This window comes from Cibotium barometz, chromosome 13 (assembly GCF_041138505.1).
Source record: "Cibotium barometz isolate CiBa-2024 chromosome 13, ASM4113850v1, whole genome shotgun sequence".
Lineage (NCBI taxonomy): Eukaryota > Viridiplantae > Streptophyta > Polypodiopsida > Cyatheales > Cibotiaceae > Cibotium > Cibotium barometz.
Window position 1 is genome coordinate 33,503,700 of NC_141058.1, and position 12,587 is coordinate 33,516,286.

General features: G+C 44.5%; 1 protein-coding gene across 2 annotated transcripts in view; it reads right to left on the reverse strand.

The window, feature by feature from the left end:
• The window catches only part of LOC147632620 (uncharacterized), a 41,057-nt gene that overhangs the window by 13,042 nt on the left and 15,428 nt on the right, over positions 1-12,587 (reverse strand). Inside the window, exons 2-4 of one of the 2 annotated variants that reach the window (XM_086807412.1) lie at positions 3,384-3,527; positions 2,656-2,961; positions 878-937 (exon numbers count right to left, since the gene is read on the reverse strand). In XM_086807412.1, coding sequence (XP_086663538.1) covers positions 878-937; positions 2,656-2,961; positions 3,384-3,527 — 510 coding nt within the window. The remainder of the gene's footprint in view (positions 1-877; positions 938-2,655; positions 2,962-3,383; positions 3,528-12,587) is intronic. The other variant, XM_086807413.1, reaches the window with a different exon arrangement.

Here is a 12,587-nt window from a genome sequence, read left to right on the forward strand (position 1 = left end):
TTCATGCTTGCAACAATGAGAAACCCATTGAGGCAGTAAGGAAAGCACTTCTGGGGCAGCTCGAGCATAATTTTTTGGCTTCCTTGCAACAAAAGACTCTAGAGAACACCCCAGAAAAAGCAAGGTTCAGAATAGCCCCTTCCAAATCCCCACTCCAAGGAAATCCTACAAATTCACCCCACAAAAGAATACATATTGGTGAGAATAGAGGAGAGGAACTGGACTAGAAGTTGCCAAATAAAGTACTTAAATATGAGAGAGACACTGACCACTTCTCCCCACTCTGGAATGCGAGATGACGAAATGAGTCTCTACTGTGGCTGCAAGAAGACTCATTGAAACGCCACAAGTTCTCTTTCATGCCTGTGTGTGTCATCTGCAAACTCAGACCCAAGTAAGTCTTAGTGCATCTCATAGAGAGCAGCAACCTATGAAGCCCTTTGTCCTTGGTTACTATGAAGTTGCTCATGGTTTCCACCGCAAGCAGCAAAGCATTGGCAGCTTCTTTGCTCCATGAACGTTTAAAACTCCTGTCCCATCAATAGGCTGACATGATCTTGTAGTTTTCTAGCTGTACTTTACTACCCCTGCACTGGAGGGCTAAATGAAGTTCATCTTTCATGAGTGTTAACTGGAGGCATGGTGTCAACCAAAGGTAGCATATTGTACAACTATTTTGTTCGCTACCAAAAATCAAGATACTGAAATTAATTATTTGTCATGCAATGTCTGAGAGTGCAATGTTTTGAAACCAGATATTTGAAAAAGTGAGGCTCTTCTCAGAACATCACAGCAAACCCTTCACATTTTGAGACGATTGGGTGCAAACGCTTCCAACATGTAAACTAGCAACACGTGAATCAGTAACAAGCTTCACCTGGAAAAGATACCGAGCTGTAGAATTGTTCCCTTTGTCTGCTTCCAGAAGGGCCCAGGCCTGCAAGGTAAAACTGTTTTGGTCAATGCTAGACAACAGAAGCAGCAATTAAATTTTGAAAGAAACCCTTGTAATGCAGGAAGGAGGCAGGGAGGGGCCGGGGGAAGAGAGAGAGAGAGAGAGAGAGAGAGATGAAAGCAAAATTGGAATATTGGCAATTGCCTAAGGATATTTTAGTCCATCTTGATGGCTTATATATAGTTTTTCTTGCCTCTATTGGTATGCACAAAGAAACATATTCTTGCTTTCATGTCTCAGACCATGGAAGTTTTATGGAAAACTAGACATCAAAAGAAAGCTCTTGGGCTCTTGAGATGTGAATGGATTTGTTCGCCAAAGATGCATGGAGGGCTGAATATTATGAATATTCATTATCATGTTTTGGCAAAAAAAAAAAGCAACTTTGTTGTTCACCTTTTTTGGTCAGGAACAACCTTGGACAGTGATGATTGTAGCTATGTGTACTACACTTAAACAAACTCTTTTGGTAGATGGCAATATACACATTGGGATTTGCTTCTTGGAAAGTTGCAAGGGAAGATACCAGGTTGTCCTTTCACTAGTAGATTGATTGTTGATTGTCCTCTAGTACTTGCATTGGTCTGGAAGATCTTCAGAGATAGGTAGCTCACTAAGATTGGAGAGCAATCACTAGAGCAAGAGCTTTCTGGAGCCTTTGCCAATTCAAGAGCCGAGGAAGTCCTATTTTCTTTCCACTAAAAATATACCTCTAATCCAAGATGTTGTCTCTCCGGATGGTAGATTACTTACATTCCCGTAGGCACAAAGGATATGGAATTTGGGCATGCATTACAGGTCTATTTGGCAAAAAATTAGAGCTTTGTTGCAGCAATTTGAAATGATTCTACTTGTCAATCAAGAGAATAGATTGTTAGATTGGATGTTGCAAAGAGGTAAGCATAGTTTTCCCAAAGCACATATGTCTCAGCTCACTCCTGCCCGGATATACAGATTGATAATTCTTGAGCCATTAATTGTTGCTCATTTGAACATACTTTGGAATATGGATAAGACAACGAAGTGGTGGAAACAAAATCTCCAAAAGATTTGGAGTAGTAAATTGTCATTAAAGCAACGAGCTTTCCTTCGGCCATGTTTGGTTGGAGTGTTACCTGTTGGTGAAACTCTAGCCAAAAGAAGGATAGATTTTCCCTCTTGTTTTAGATGCTCAAATCCCAACGAGACTGTCTCATTTACTATGGGCTTGTTTGGATACCAGAGATTTCTTGCTCAGATTATCTGTTTCTTTGGCTACCAGATTTCCATGATGTTGCTTCTCAAAGCATTTCTGCATCTTTGGGAGATATCACCAAAGACTGGCTGATTATGCAGGTTCCCTTGCTTGGACACACTTTTGGGCTCTTTGGACACTCTGGATTGGCCGCATTCACCTGATTTTTCACTCTACACAGATTGACAAGTACTTATATTTTTGACTATCTTTGTGCCAATCTCTATATGATTGCCATGGACTACAAGAAAAGGACTAGCTGCAGCAGTTCGACTTGTTTTCTCACTGCTTTTGATCTTGAAGAAGTTTCCCTCACTTTTGAGGGCTTCTTTCCTTATACAGTGAAGTAATAGAACAATGCTTTTTACCCAAAAAGAAAAAAAAAAGGGGGTGTGTGTGTGAGAGAGAGAGAGAGAAAGGGAGAGAGGGAGGGAGAGAGGGATGGATGAAGGCATTAAATACACACCAACCAACTTGCACAACTTTTTGGGTTGTATTGTATTGCTTGGCTGAAAAGGGCTCTCGCTTCTTCAACCTTTCCTGCTCTGTACTCAATCAAAGCTGAAGTTTGATACAAGTACTCATTTCCACCACAGAATTTGAGACCTTTACTAAGCAGCTCACGAGCCTTTCTAGTACTGCCTTGCCGTAACTCTAAAACAGCCCATCCATGCCATGCTGCAGCATGCCTTACATCAGCTGCAGTAGCCGCATCAAAAAGTTTCCGCGCTTCTGAAATATGACCTAATTTTTGTTCTAATACAGCCCAGGCCTGCACAGTATCCTCACAAAATTACCATCAGGCTTTGAAGATAACATTAGTTACAAAGAATTTAGCACTGGGCTATTATGATCACATCACTCAAATGACTGTCTCATACAGCACGGCTCATTTTAACATCAATACAATAGGAGGACATAATGCTCTTGATCAGATCAGACCTACTGAATAAGACCTGTTGGCCAAGGCAATCCAAAATATAAATAAGGGCATTAAGAGTAGAAAAAAGCATGAGATACAATGCGCTGCAAGGAGCTTGCCAGGATTCATTTCAAAATTTTAGTAGATTGATTTACTTCTTGTTCCACTGCTTATACAAAAAGTCTAGGGAGTGAATAGCTATTAAGCAGGATGAAAACCACAAAACATGCCAATGTAGTTCCACTTCTATTTAGAGGCTTAAGTGTCTAGACCTGCCAGATGAATGGATTTTCACCTCGAGCAGCCTGGCAACCATTTTCATAGACAGCTCTAGCATCAACAAATTTCCCTTGCTTCATCAGTCGTGTTCCCAAAAACACATATGCCCTTCCATCAGTGGGCCAGTCTTTGACACACTGCACATGAAAAAAAAATGAATTGCTGTTAGATTTAACAACACTTAAATCACACAGGAAAAGTCAATATAACTATCCATTGATTCATTACACACGCAAGTCGTCACCTTAATAACTTTGACAGATCAGGACCCCTACAAACCCAAACTTCAAAAATACTCTGCAGTAAAGCAAACACTCTGCAGCAGGGAGGGGGGAGAGGAGGAGAGGGGAGAGAGAGGGAAAGGGGGAATCTAACTTTTGGGAGTCGGGACCCAATGCTGGTGTTGTGAATGTGTGGTGCAAGCATTTCATTACGGTTTTTTGTTTTTTGCACTTTCCTTGTGCGATTAAAGATCAATCCCTTCTACGAGAGAACCTTAACATCAATATCAGAGCAAGACCTGAACAACAAGTTTTCTAGAACTTTTTCGCCTGCATGGAGGAGTTTTAGTGGTTTTCTTTGTATAGCCATTTTGGATTCAAATCGAAGCACAACCCTGGACAAGAACGACTTTGAAGATCGGACTTCTCAGCAGAAGGAAGAGAAAACCTAGGAAGGTGATGTGGCGAATCTAATTTCTTCAAGTGCACAATTCACAAAATCTCAAATTTTTGCATTGCGTTTAGCACACAGATGATGCAGAGCCAAGAGGCAGCATATCCAAATCAAGAAGCATCATTTGAATAAAGAACAAGAAGCTTGTCTCGATGTGAACGATGGGACTGCATGCAGCAGATTGCTCTTCAAAAGGCCCAACTTATGCAGGACAAAGCCAAGCTAGAGGCACACACAAAACTACTAGAGCACAAGTTGCAAGAGCAACAAGACAAGAAGAGTGCCTTCATAAAATAAAATGAAGATGTTGGAAATATTGTTCATCCCCAGATGGACTCCCTGCATGCTTGTATTTGGCCCATTTACAAGGCCTTGCACTAATATTTATCTGCTATTTTTTGCACCATTTTTATGAGCATTTTTTATGTGGACTTTGTCAAAAGTGCGCATCAGAAAGCGTGAGACATAGGCATAGAGAGAGAAAACGAATCTGCATAATGAAGAAGAAGCAATGATACAATCAGCCCTGTGCAAGGGGTGGTCCCCGTAGGTGAGGGCATGATGAACAACTACTCTCGTAAGGGAGGACCCGGACCTGGAAGCCCTTGTCAAGGTATCTCCAAGTGAATAAGAGCATGGCCTTATATAGCTCCTTGTGGAGCTGGCCGACTGGCTCTAGAAAAAAGACCCACAACTGGACAAAAACAAACATGTGATAATGGGTGGCCAACCCTACAACCAAGGGCTTGAACATGAGTAAAAAATAAGGTGCAGCCCGGGAAAAAATCTAGGCACCCCTGATACACAACTTGGGCACACACTACCAGAAGATGAATAATGCTAACACCCCCTCTCAGATCCTGGGAGAGAAACCGGTCCAAGGAGTTGGAAAAGGAAACCTCCAAAGCAAGTCAAGAAGTTGATCTGCTCCCGCCTCTGCCACGTACTCCAAGAAATTGCTCCCGATCCAGAAGTCCAACAAAATCCAAAAAATGAGCCACTAGATGTCCATATCTCCAACCCAATCTGTATCACACCTGTCACACAATGTGCTCCCTCTTCAATCCAAGAAAAGATGTCGTCTGACTCTCTATCTCCAAGAAAACATCTGCTCCTTAGAGAACACTGTCGAACTGTCTCCCTATTGGCACCCCCTCTAGACACCCTAGAGGCCCACAATGTCTACATCAGCCCTGGTACTCAAGCCTCCAACTCTGAGCTTGTTGAGCACCAATCTCCAGATACAAGGTTTCCGGATCTCCATGTATCCCTCGGTCCAAGAATGCCTCTCTGTCTTGCTAACACTCCAAGTGGAAGAAACATACCTCCAGCACTATAGCTGACAGTCCTGTTGGCACCTGACCTTTAAAACCTGTATCCATAACTCCCCGTCACGTGATGGGACTACTCACACACCCCTATGAGTCACCCAATCACATGGCAACACCCCCTCAGCTCTTTGGTGTTACCTATGGCACTGAGCTCAAGAAAGCTCTCCTACCAAAACCTGACACCCCCAGCTGGCAAGCTCCCAACCAACTAGTCACGTGTCTATGTGGAACCAACCATCCACAACTCATCATCCCAAAGCACAATCTGATGTCAATCATCTGCTCCAAACTGCTGCTCCACTGGTACCTACTTGTACCCAATGAACCTTTATGTACACTTTACACCTACCATGCATCATGTTCCCATCCTGCAACTGAGCAAGTACCTGTGAACCTCGATAACTGCTCTCATCACCAAGTGACCTAGCCTGCCTCTGCATGAATGCCGATATCAACCTATACACCAAGCTTCCAAATCAATGCTCATCCTAGGGATGAAGACTCCTGTGCCTGTACCTTGTAATCCAAAAGGCCATCTACTTGGGAAATAGGAGTGGCTCAAGTAACCACATCCCCCTCTCAAGGTGAACACCCTGAGAACCTAAAGGAAACACCTGTACACCAGCAAAACTACGCTGAACTGGCACAAACTCATAGACCCCTCTACTGTCGAGAAAGGACTACCTGTCTTCCACACACCTCGAGGATGTGAATCCAAGTGTGCACCCATGAGTCTGAAAACTCTGACCAAGCAAAGATTGGCCGAGCAAGGGCTCAAGGCCATGTGGGAAGGCACCATTCCTGAAAAGAACACCTGCCCCCACAAACTCAGATGAGATAATGCAAAAAACGCTGTTGTAACCAGCCGGCAACACGTGTACCAAGAAGAAGAGAGGGAAGAGGAAAATACAGCACCTTCAGCACCTCCTCTGGAGAAAAACGCAGCCATGCTGCCCAGCACCTCCTCCTCTGGAAGAAAATGCAGCCATGCTGCCCATGCCCACCTTTAGAGAAAAAACGCAGCCAAGCTGCCCACCTTCAGAGAAAAAACGCAGCCATGCTGGCTGCCCTTCACCTGCTCACAAGGGCAGAAAACGCAGCCACAAGAGTACCTACTTTGGCCGCCCCAGTCCTGCAGAAAACGCAGCCAGAAGGGGCTGCCCTGTACCTCCTCCAGCCACCCCAGACAAGACCAAAACACTCCCTCCTCCTCTGCAACCAGCAGTATCAGAAAACGCAGAAATCCTTCTCTCATAAAAAACGCCAGAACACCTTCTGTAGAAGAGCCTCAACCCGGTGCTCTGATACCATGTCAAGAGTGTGCAGCGGAAAGCGTGAGACATTGGCACATAGAGAGAGAAAGCGAATTTGCATAATGAAGAAAAAACAATGATACAATCAGACCTGTGCAAGGGGTGGTCCCCGTAGGTGAGGGCATGATGAACAACTACTCCCATAAGGGAGGACCCGGGCCTGGAAGCCCCTGCCAAGGTATCTCCAAGTGAATAAGAGCATGGCCTTATATAGCTCCTTGTGGAGCTGGCCAATTGGCTCTAGAAAAAAGACCCACAACTGGACAAAAACAAACATGTGATAATGGGTGGCCAACCCTACAACCAAGGGCCTGAACATGAGGAAAAAATAAGGTGCTGCCCGGGAAAAAATCTGGGCACCCCTGATACACAACTTGGGCACATACCACGAGATGAATAATGCTAACACTCTTGTCCAGGACGGCCTGTAGGACCTGGCCGACCAACTCATGAGGACCTATATAAATAGGTACCTCATTCCCACATCATTTCATCTCTGATTTCAGCCCTGACTTGTACATACCACCACTCATGGGCCTCCCTCATACTGTACCTTCATTCATATTCAGGTTCTTGATCATTTGCAGTCTACTGTCTACACATATATGCTGTTTTATTCTCTGTTTTCAGATTTATGGCAGTAGTACAGATTTCTCACATGGTATAAGAGCCTAGAATTGCTCTAGCACCTGTGTTTACTTTCAAGAACCTGTTGTTTACAGATATCAGCACATAAAGACCTGCGTTTTCAGATCTGGGAGCTGTGATTTCATCTGGGAGTTGTGTTTTTCATCAAAAAGCTGCGTTTTCTCAGTGCTGCTGTGTTTTCTTCAATCAGGCTGTTTTTTTCCTTCACACAGCTGTGTTTTCAGCATTTGTGGTGCCATTAAACCTTGGAGAACCATCTCCTTTCTCCCCTTCTGGTTTTTTCCCACCCTCCCACCTTGCATTCCTTCTTCTTAATCCTCATTCTAACTGTGCTCAGTTTTAGAGGAGATCTAGCTGCTTCTAGCCCTATTTGAAGAGGAGGATTATGTGTTTGGAGGATATGGCTTCAGGAGATCAATATTCTAACTTCTCTGGACTTCTTTTCTCCTCCCAAGGAATCCTATCCCCTACTTCTCAGGCTACCACTTCATCGGTACCCTCTGTTGGGGTAAAGGCATTATGCCCACCCTTTTAGTGTGTACAAGCCCATAAGTTATAGTACATAGTACACTTAGTACTTTTAATGTCCTAAGTGCACTATTGTACTAGTGCAATATACATGTGTGATAGGGGAGTCACACACTCATTATCATGAGTTGACTTATCCCCACAACTCTCTCTCTCTCTCCCTTGTTCTCTCTGTGTATGTCTCCCACATGAATCTCTAACCCTAATTCTTCTTCTCCCATTCAACTGGTATCAGAGCCGGTGCCCTTTGAATCTCTCTGCTGCATAGCTCTCGTTTCACACAGCCTTTGCCCTTTTGAATCTCTCTGCTGCATAGCTCTTGTTTCCCACAGCCAGTCGTAGGCTGCACTGTGGCCAGATAGCGCTGCCCCATCACCCAAGTCAAGGCCATCCAGCCAGTAGCGTGGGCTGCCCATCCACTCAGGCGCAGCCAATCAAGCACAACAGGTGGGCGGACACATAAGCCTCTAGGCAGGCGAGCGAAGAAGCAGGCGGGCGTCAATATAACAGGCCAGCGCATTTAACCTTGTCGCGTGTAGCGCTGGGTGTAGACTGGTGCTAGGCGAAGCAGGCGGACACTTAACTGGCTGCGAACCAGAACAACACGCATACCTGGTGCGTGGTGGTCCGCGTAAGTAGGCGAAGGCGATTTCAACTATCGCTATCACTGGTCGACTCCAACGTGGCCCTTGTTCTCTATCGGCAACGAGGACAAACGAGAAGAGCTCGTGAAAGAAGACTTGCAGGAAGTGGCTACAACTGCATGATTTGAACCTGCGAGGACAGAGCCAACTCTTTGAGAGGTGTCACGAGGCCTGATGGAGTGAATGTCAAGGTAGAATCGAATCCACAGCAGCATCAATATAGCAAATTCGACGCCTGCACCTGCCCGACTACAAAGCAATAATTTTCTGCAACAAAAAAATCAGCTGATTGCAGAGGTACATGCTTCAATTTTTTTTTTGGGATTTGCAATTGAGCAGGTACAATCATCAATTGAGCATGTACAGGTGCCGAATTGCTCAATTTTGAGCAAAATTGGCAAAATTGGATGACATTGGTCACAATCAGGATCAATTTGCAGGAAATTGGATGTCGAAATTTGGGGCTTTTGATGTAATTGTGCAATTAAGCACTCATACATGCTGTATAATGTGAGAAATCGCACATTCGGGCAAAATTGCAGCAAATTGCAGTGCAAATCAAGGGGCTTTTGTGCCGATTTGGTTGATTTGCATGCAGGCACTCGCAGTTGATGCTTTGGGCAATGTGTTGATGCCTGACAAGCACTCAATGTGCCTGTAAATCAAGGGGGTTTCATGTATTTGATGTATATGTGGCCAGGGGGAAGCACTGTGAAGACTCTGTATGCCTTCATGTGCGTCAATGTACCATGTATGATCAGCAATTGATCTTAAATCAAGGGGCTTTCAAGATTTTATGCTTGTTAAGCTTGGCAAGGCAGTAGGCAAGACATTTATGCCTTGAATCCTCAGAAATCAGCTTGCAGTCAAGGGGCTTTTGCCCAATTTCTGTTCGGAACTGTTGTATGCAGTGTTCGGGACTGTAAAAGTCTGATTTTCACTCATTTGGACAGCCAGGAGAGCATTTATTGCTACTGTACCCGCTGGTACAGATTTGGTACAGCTTTGTACAAGTTTTGCCATGGCTGCACATTGATTTGAGTGGGGAAAAGGTTCAATTTCAGCTGCTGTACTTACCGGTACAGGTTTGGTACATCATTGGTGAGCACTTAGTACTGCTGTACAGTACTTTGGAAGGGCAACAGAGCACATTTAAGGTGCTGTCCTAAATCTGCAGCAACCAGATTTTGGTGTTTTTCATCACATACAGTGGGAGAAAAGTTGCATTCGTGCTTCCGCAGTGGGAGATAAAGCTTGGGAGAACAACTGTGAGCACTTTGTGTGCTTTTGGTGCAGTTTTTGCACATTTTGCAGGGAGTCAGGCATTGACAGGTTGCATATTGCTATGGCAACCACACGTGAGAGCTCTTCATTGCTTCACATCAAGAAGCTTGAAGGCTCACATAACTATGATATTTGGCAAACCCAGTGCTATAATGTGTTACTCTAGAAGAAACAGCACAAGCCTATCAAAGAAAGGGGTGTAATGCCCGCTTCTCTTACTGCTGAAGAGTGGGAAGATATGGATGAGCTGGCAAGATCCACCATCATGTTGTCTGTGTCAGACTCTTTCCTTTTCAGCATTCGTGAAGAGAAGACAGCTTGGGGAATGTGGCAGAGATTGCAGGACTTGTATGCCCAGCAAAGTGCCTCAAGCAAAGTGTATTGGTTGAAGAAACTCATAGGTCTTCAGATGAAGGAAGGGGCGTCTATGACAGCCCATCTAAATGAGTTTAATGGTATTGTCAGCCAGGTCATTAATCAAAAGTTGGCAATGGACGATGAGTTCAAAGCCACTTTTCTGTTATGCACTTTGCCAGAGAGTTGGGACACATTTAGGACAGCCACTAGCAATTCGCATGCTATGCTGTCATATGCAGATGTTGAGGGTGCTCTTCTTCAAGAAGAGATGAACAGGAAAAACAACTCTGTTGGAAAGTCCAATGAAATGAATGCGCGTGGGAGATCCCAACAAAGGGGAAAAAGCCAAGAACGGGGAAGGAGCAAGTCTCGCTCCAAAAAGGATTTGGAATGCCATTATTGTGGCAAGAAGGGACACATTAAAAAGCAATGCTACAAATGGAAAAATGATCAAAAGGAAAAGGGAAAAGGCAAAGACAAAGAGAAAGATGAAGCCAAAGATGTAAAGCCAAAGGGCAAAAGTGGAGTCAAGATTGAAGAAATCAATGTGTCACATGCAGGTGACAGTGAGGATGAGGTCCTATTTACGTCTTCACTTGATGTCCATTCACTTCTTACAGGTGGCCATGGTATGCACTCATGGATCATTGATTCAGGTGCCTCCTTTCATGTCACAGGTTGCAGAGACTTGTTTGTCAGGTATACTGTTGGCAATGAAGGAGTGGTTTATTTGGGTGATAACCATGCATGCAAAATTCTTGGCAGAGGTGATGTGAGGCTTGTGTTTTCAGATGGCTCACAGATTATGCTCCATGATGTCAGGCATGTGTCTGAGATCAAGAAGAACCTGCTTTCTACTAGACAGCTTGATGATGCTGATTATGTTATCACATTTGGTCATGGAAAGTGGAAGATTAGTAAGGGCTCACTGGTTGTTGCCAGAGGCTCTAAGGTGGACACTCTTTACTTCATGCATGCAGGTGTTTGTCACCATGCTAATGTAAATGCAACCGAGCTGCCGGAAATCTCTATGTGGCATAGCCGGCAAGGGAATGGAGCAATTGTCTCGTTTGGGTTACTTGCCTTCTCTAAAGTTTTCAAGTTTTCAGTTTTGTGAGCATTGTATATATGGCAGGCAACTGCAGTGCCCCCACAAGAAAGCTCTTGGACAGAAAGATGCTCAGTTAGAGCTTGTGCATACAGATGTATGTGAGATACCTCAGCTTTCTTTGGGAGGGGCAAAATACTTTGTGTCTTTTATTGATGATGCCACACGCAAGGTGTGGGTCTATCCTCTTCGTTTGAAGAGTGATACATTCTCAGTGTTTGAGAAGTTTGTTGCTCTTGTTGAGAATCAAACTGGCAAAACACTGAAGGCTTTGCGTTCCGACAATGGTGGAGAGTATATGTCCAAACAGTTTCAGGACTTTTGTGATGCTAAAGGCATCAAGAGGGAGCTCTCTACTCCTTATGATCCTTCACAAAACGGGACAGCAGAGAGGATGAACAGGACCATTCAGGAGAAGGTCCGTTCTATGTTGTCACATGCTGCATTACCTCATGGTTTTTGGGCTGAAGCTGTTATGACAGCCGTTCATCTTATAAACACGTCACCTAACACGAGGCTTGGTGGGAAAGTGCCAAAGGAAGTATGGACAGGGAAGCCTCCGTCATACAAGCACTTGAGAGTGTTTGGTTGCGTTGCGTACGTGCACATACGCAGGGAAATGCGCACCAAACTTGATCCTAAGTCTCACAAATGCATATTCCTAGGATATGGTGACAAAGGTGAAATGGGGTATAGACTTTGGGATCCCGTGAATAGACAGATTATACGCAGCAATGATGTCATTTTTGATGAAACATGCATGTATAAGGAGCCTGCAAGGCAATAGGAGCCTAGCAGAGTCATCTTTGATGATGATGGACATCATGGACAACAACCAAGGGCTGTAAATCAGCCATTACAGCAGCAAAACCAGCCCTTAAATGGTGCTGAAAATGGTCCAAATGGACAGCCAGACATGGCAGAAGATATCCCTATGGATATACCACAGTTAGAGGAGATACCGGGCATGATTTTTCAGCCTTATGGCATGGAACAGGAGCCACCAATAGGTGATATGCAGGCTGGACAGCAACCTGCAAATGATGGTCATTGGGTACGGAGGTCCACTAGACCCTCCAGAGCCCCTGACAAGTTTGTTCCAGGGGTTGACTACTTGATGCTCACTGACTGTGGGGAGCCCTCATGTTATAAGGAGGCTTTACAGAGGGCAGACAAGGCTCTTTGGGAGCGTGCCATGAAGTCAGAGATGGATTCTCTGTACAAAAATGGAACATGGAAGTTGGTGCATTTGCCTGCAGGCAAGAAGGTTTTGCCATGCAAGTGGGTTTACAGGCTCAAAGTTGCACCA